Source organism: Ictidomys tridecemlineatus, chromosome 11, assembly GCF_052094955.1.
Source record: "Ictidomys tridecemlineatus isolate mIctTri1 chromosome 11, mIctTri1.hap1, whole genome shotgun sequence".
Classification (NCBI taxonomy): Eukaryota; Metazoa; Chordata; class Mammalia; order Rodentia; family Sciuridae; genus Ictidomys; species Ictidomys tridecemlineatus.
This window is the reverse complement of record NC_135487.1, coordinates 115606845-115612558: the sequence shown is the minus strand read 5'-3', so window position 1 is coordinate 115612558 and position 5714 is coordinate 115606845. Positions and strand designations below refer to the sequence as shown.

At 38.4% G+C, this 5714-nt stretch overlaps 1 protein-coding gene across 1 annotated transcript in view; it reads right to left on the bottom strand.

Moving 5' to 3' along the window:
• The window catches only part of Sh2d1b (SH2 domain containing 1B), a 28351-nt gene extending 23664 nt beyond the window's left edge, over positions 1–4687 (bottom strand). Inside the window, exon 1 of the mRNA XM_013365515.4 lies at positions 4426–4687. Within this exon, the coding sequence (XP_013220969.3) occupies positions 4426–4559 (134 nt within the window). The 5' untranslated portion in view covers positions 4560–4687. The remainder of the gene's footprint in view (positions 1–4425) is intronic.
• Between the last annotated feature and the right edge of the window lie 1027 nt (positions 4688–5714).

Here is a 5714-nt window from a genome sequence, read left to right as displayed (position 1 = left end):
GGTACACTGCTGAGCCCTCAAGTTCTCTGCTTGGTTCCAAGGTGACCACCTTGAACATAGTTCAGTGGAGCATGGGATATGGGTAAAGGCAAAGTACCTAAAAACATATTAACAGTTTGGCCTTGGGCAAGTTATTAAGTCAGAAGCTCTAGTTTCTTTCTACACAAAATAGAGGTAATGTCACCTATCTCAAAGAGCTTTGCAAAAGACAAAGGAGACAATCCATGTAGCATGCTTAGCATAATGTTTGCTTCACAGGAAACACCTATGTGGTGGCTCTTTCTATATAGAAAAACTATGTAGACAAACAGGCTAATACTTATGTTATATGGTAATTTTAGATTTGCTTACACAAATTTTATTATGATTGGACATGGTTTGTATTCCAAAGGCCTTGAATTTGCAATACTCCTATCTCAGTCTCCCAAGTCACTGGGATTACAGGAATGTGCTACAACTTTTTATAACTCCTGGCTATAAAGTTTTTTGTTTTCATCAAATTGTCTCCTCTTACTGGAATGTAGCTTCATAAGACCATAAACATTGCCTCTAGAATGTATCATTGTTTTTACCAATATTGAGGACCATACTTGGAACCTAACAGGTGTTTAGTGTTTGCTTGTTGAATAAATAAATGAAGGTTCCATTCCTCCTCCAACTCCTGTATCTAGTAATGTCTTGCTCTTCACTCCTCGATAGATAAGTCACTCTTTGCTCTCAGCTCTCAGAGTGCCCTAATGATAGTCCAGTCATCACAATTGAACAGAAACATTTCAGTCTGTTTACTTCTTATTTTCCTTACTAGGATCTGACCTATGTTGAAGGCATTAACTGAGTGTTTAGGGGACTTCAAAGTATTCTTGAACAACCCAAATTGAGTAGTCCTTACTGATCTGGGTGATAATAAACTTTCACAAGGACCACAATAAGGTGTACATGGGGACATTTGACTTGAGCCTTATGCCTGAGGGTGCATGAAATTTTGCCTAATTTTCAGTGACATGGGTAGAGAGAGGAGGGCAAGAATTGACCGTGTGCAGGCACCCAATAAGTATTTATTCTTGCCTTTCCATTTGATTTATTATTTTTTAGCATGTCTTAGTGACATTTTCTTTAAATGAATATATAAGTTGGCCTGATACACTGCAGAGAAGCTGAGAATAAATGCCACTTTCAAAGAGAATCCCAGCACAGACCACGGTCTCTGAGATGCTGGTCAAGGTTTGTCCTATCTCTGGCACATCTCTTGCAACTTCTTTTTGTGTTTTTCATTTCCACTTGTCTCACCATATCGAGTTCTTTACTGTCTCCCATCCAAAAGCAAGACAATCTCTGTTTTTATCATCTCCCACTTCAGTGCATTCTCCATGTCAGTTTGAAATTCCTAAAACTTGGCACTTCCCTGCTCAGAAGCCATTCGTGCCTCCTATTTACTATAGAATTATTCCTTTTAAATTCCTTGATCTCATCCCAACCTACTCTTCAAAAATCTGGTTTTCAAACTTCCTTTGAGGAACCTGTATAAGTTGTATGTGCTTAAAAATATCTGACTTGGATATTGCTACCGCCTCCCCTCCCTAAAAATGCATTCCACCTCATTTCCTTGTAACCAAATTGCATCCACTCTAAGTCCCATCTCCAGTCTACCTAGGAAGACTTTCCTGCTCATCTATTCTGTCCTTAAATTCAAATTAAAAACTCTCTTTTCTGGGAATTTTACTTTATCCTTATTTTATTTATTTAAGACATTTTGGACTGCCTTAAAAAAAAAAAAAAAAAAAAAAAAAGCGCCAGGCATGGTAGCACATGCATATAATCCCAGCATCTTGGAAGGCTAAGGCAGGAGGATCACAAGTTCAAAGCCAGCCTCAGCAACTTAATGAGGGCTTAAACTACTTAATGAGACCCTGTCTCAAAATAAAAAACTAAAAAGAACTTAGTGGTTAAGTGCCTCTGTGTTCAATCCCCAGTACAAACAAACAAACAAACAAAAACGAGTACTATATTGAAATTCCTGTAGCATTTCCCCCAGAAATACAATGTTTGGGTTGAGAGTGAGGAGTCACTACATTTTTTATAAACTAAAAACAATTTTTTAAAAACAATTTTTTGTTTAAAAATGAAAAAATAAACAGATGCCTACGTACAACAGGTAAACAGTGCAAATAAGTTATCAATAAAAAAGTGAACCCGACACTCTTCTCCCAATCACTCCTAAATTCCCCAGACATTTTTTTTCCTACTCTGGGGATTGAACCCAGGGGTTCTCTATCACTGAGCTACATCCTAGTCCTTTCTATTTTGAGAGAAATTTTCATTAAATTTTGCTGAGTCTGAACTGGAACTTGTGATTCTCTTGCCTCAGCTTTACACGCCATTGAGGTTATGCCTGACTAACACAATCTCTCTCTCTCTCTCTCTCTCTTTTTTTTTTTTACTCAAATAGGGTCATATTTTGCAGCTTGTCTTTTATTTTTTTAATTTTTTATTTATATATGACAGCAGAGTGCATTATAATTCTTATTTCACATATAAAGCATAATTTTTCATACTTCTGGTTGTAAACAAAGTATATTCACACCAATTAATGTCTTCATACATGTACTTGGATAATAATGTCCATCACATTCCACCATCATTTATAACCCCATGCCCCCCGCCCTTCCCCTTGTCTTTTCAACAACAATAAATCTTGGAGTTTTTTTTTCATAACATATGTGGATTTATCCAATCTTGCCTGATAAAATTTTGCTGATGGTATAGATGCCCTCCTAGAGACACTGAGAACCTTCCCAATTTGTGCAATCATAACTCTGAAGAAAATTTTTATTAGGAAAATCTTGAGCTACATCACTGGTTAAGAAGCCTGCATCAGTATGAGCATAAATGTCCTCTGCTCAACACTAATTACCTCTGGGTAGTCTTATTTTTTACTCCTCTCTTAAAGGTCCCACTGCTTCTTAACATTGCCACACAGGGATCCAACCTTCCAACACACAAACTCTTAAGGGACAAACTGAAGCAGAAACTCCCAATGGCTACAAATGTATATAAAAACTTTCTCATCATCACTTTTCACTTGAAAATGTAAACTGAGAACACCTTAGGGCTATCAGGCTCATGCCTGTATCTCCAACACCATTTAAAGAATCGAACATATCCTTACATATTCTCTTAGTATTTATAGTCACTTTTGTCTTTACAGTTCTCAAGTTCTAAGAAGCACACAAGCTTATCCAAAGAATGATGAAGATTCTTTGCCTGGCCAGACTTTAGTCAGGCTTCTGAACCTTCTCCTAAGCCCATCTGTGTATTTCCTTATAAGAGTCAGCTATCAAAGAACTCTGCTAAGTCCATTTAGCAAGAACGCTTATCTTCAATATTTGATCAGCCTTAATGTCTGATCAGGTTCTTCATCTGCCAGCACACCCCTGTTGATGTATGATAACTCTGGCCTGTCTTCCTCTAGAATCCTTTTAGGGTAGTTTAGCTGTAATTCTTCTTATCTTAGCAATTTTTCCATCTACTGACTACTCCTTTGTTATACATTTTCACTTGCCCAATGCTGCATTCAAAGTTGAGCTCCATCCCTCTTCCTGCTGCAAATCCAGTTGCAGTGGTCAAGTGATCTGAATAAAGTTTTTCTCGCCATGCTCTAACAAGTGTCAATGAATAATTTCACTCTAACAGAAAACAATTGATTTTAAATTTTTCATAGGTAGAATAAAGGGTTTAGTTTTGTAAACAGGAAAATATACAAAGTCAGGAGATCTCCACTGATATCTGTTCAGGATGACTTTCTAAATTGAGTGTAAACAATTTCTTTCATCAAAATACCTCTGATATTCTGGCTTAGAATCTTACACTTAGCATAGACTCTGGAAATACCAGCTAAATTTTAATACAAACAAGTCATTTGAGAAATCTGGGTCTCTGTTTCTTTACTGATAAAATGCTGACTGCTTCTGCTTCTCTTGATATACCACAAGAAAAATGAAAAGAAATGATTTATGGTGAAGCCCTTTACAATCTAACAAAATATGAAACATTTGTATTTTTAAGTTTGAAAAAAGGCTGTAGCAGAAATACAATCTTTCAGATTGGAATTTTATAAGGGGCCCCTTCTCCATACCAAATAAACGCACCTGTGAAGGAGAGGATGTTTCTGACTTTTCTACCTTCTCTCTATCCTCACATGTTTTTCCTTCCCACCAGTGCCAATTCTGCAGCTACAGAGTCTGCCTATGTGGTATTTATACCAGGGAGAGGAGAGCAGGTAGAAGAGCAATGGGCACATCCCTTCTGTCCTGTCTTGGAAGCTTCTAGCTATTTGGGGCTGCAACACAGTGAAACACAATTCCTATGTGGCTGCCATTACTGCAACCAAAGCCAGATTTCTAATGTGCTGAAAATGAGGCTACTCACGAGACACAGAGGCACAGGGCTCCTGGCACAGACTCGCTGTCTCTTAGCAGAAAGTTGCCATCCACTCCTTCCTTAAGCAATAAGATCTCACAGTCTTGCTTGGTCAGAGGGCCGTGGTAGTAAGGTAGATCCATGAAGACCCTTCTTGTGTTTTAGTGGCCTGTTAACCTGAAATCCAACTCCAAGCCACGGGATGGCTCTGAACAGGGAAGAGGAGGCAGCTGGCTTAAAGAGGCTTGTGGAAATACCTCTCTTCCTCTAGTTGGGTGGGAAGGAGATGGGGTTGCTCAATGGAGCTTAGTGAGCTTCACAAGATTCAGGAAATGAGAATAGTGTGGGTGATAAAGTGGCCAACCCATGTTAGCCTATAAGTGACTCACCCACAAGCACGTGAGAACACATTCCAGTACAGTAGAATCTGATGCCACGACTGGGGCTGCATCACTGAAGACAAACTCCCCAAAACTGTGTTGCAGTTTATACGTCACCACCTACCATCAGTTTTTACCTTCTCTGGCTCTTGGTTTTTCTTTCCAAGGAACACACCACTGATTTTGCTTTTAATGGGTACCCATCTTCTGCCAAAGCTGCCGCTCATTAGGCTAGCTTAGCTCAGAATGGATATTCAAAAAGCATTTGGATGCTAAAAGAGTTGGATGTGTTCAGACATAACGGCCAGTTGAATGAGGAGCACTTCCACAAGTGAAATGGCATGAAAAATGTAAACATCAAAGGGAATAGAAAGCAATTGGACACCACGAGAAAAAACAGCACTTTCCATGCACAGAATTCTATCCATTAATGAACAAAGAAGCAGCTGAGAGAAATATCTGGTTATGCAAGACAGTGCAAGAATGCTTTTTCCAGATGGAAAAAAAAAAGAGAGAGAGAGAGAAAGAGAAACTACAACGGGGTTTGGAGACCCTCAGGTCCTTTGAGTCCCCATTCTGAAGGCCAGCAGTGATGTGTCCCATAAATAAAGACCAAGAAAAGACTGTCTGATCTGACAAAAATGTTTATTCTGCTTAAAACTCCTACTTGATGTGAACATTCTTTTTGATTTTTCCTGTGGAATTTTTCCAACCTTGATCAGCTGACAATCTTGGAGTAGGTAGGTAATTGTGTGGTTTCTGTTATCTGAGAATCAGAGTTAGCCCTAAAGTAATTTCAAAGGCCTTTAAGAAAAAAAAAAAAACTACACTGATCTATGTATTATCAATTGCTTTTAATCAATTTCAGGTAGAATAAGCTTATGCAAGCATATCTGTCATTTAGTGTTTCAAATTCAA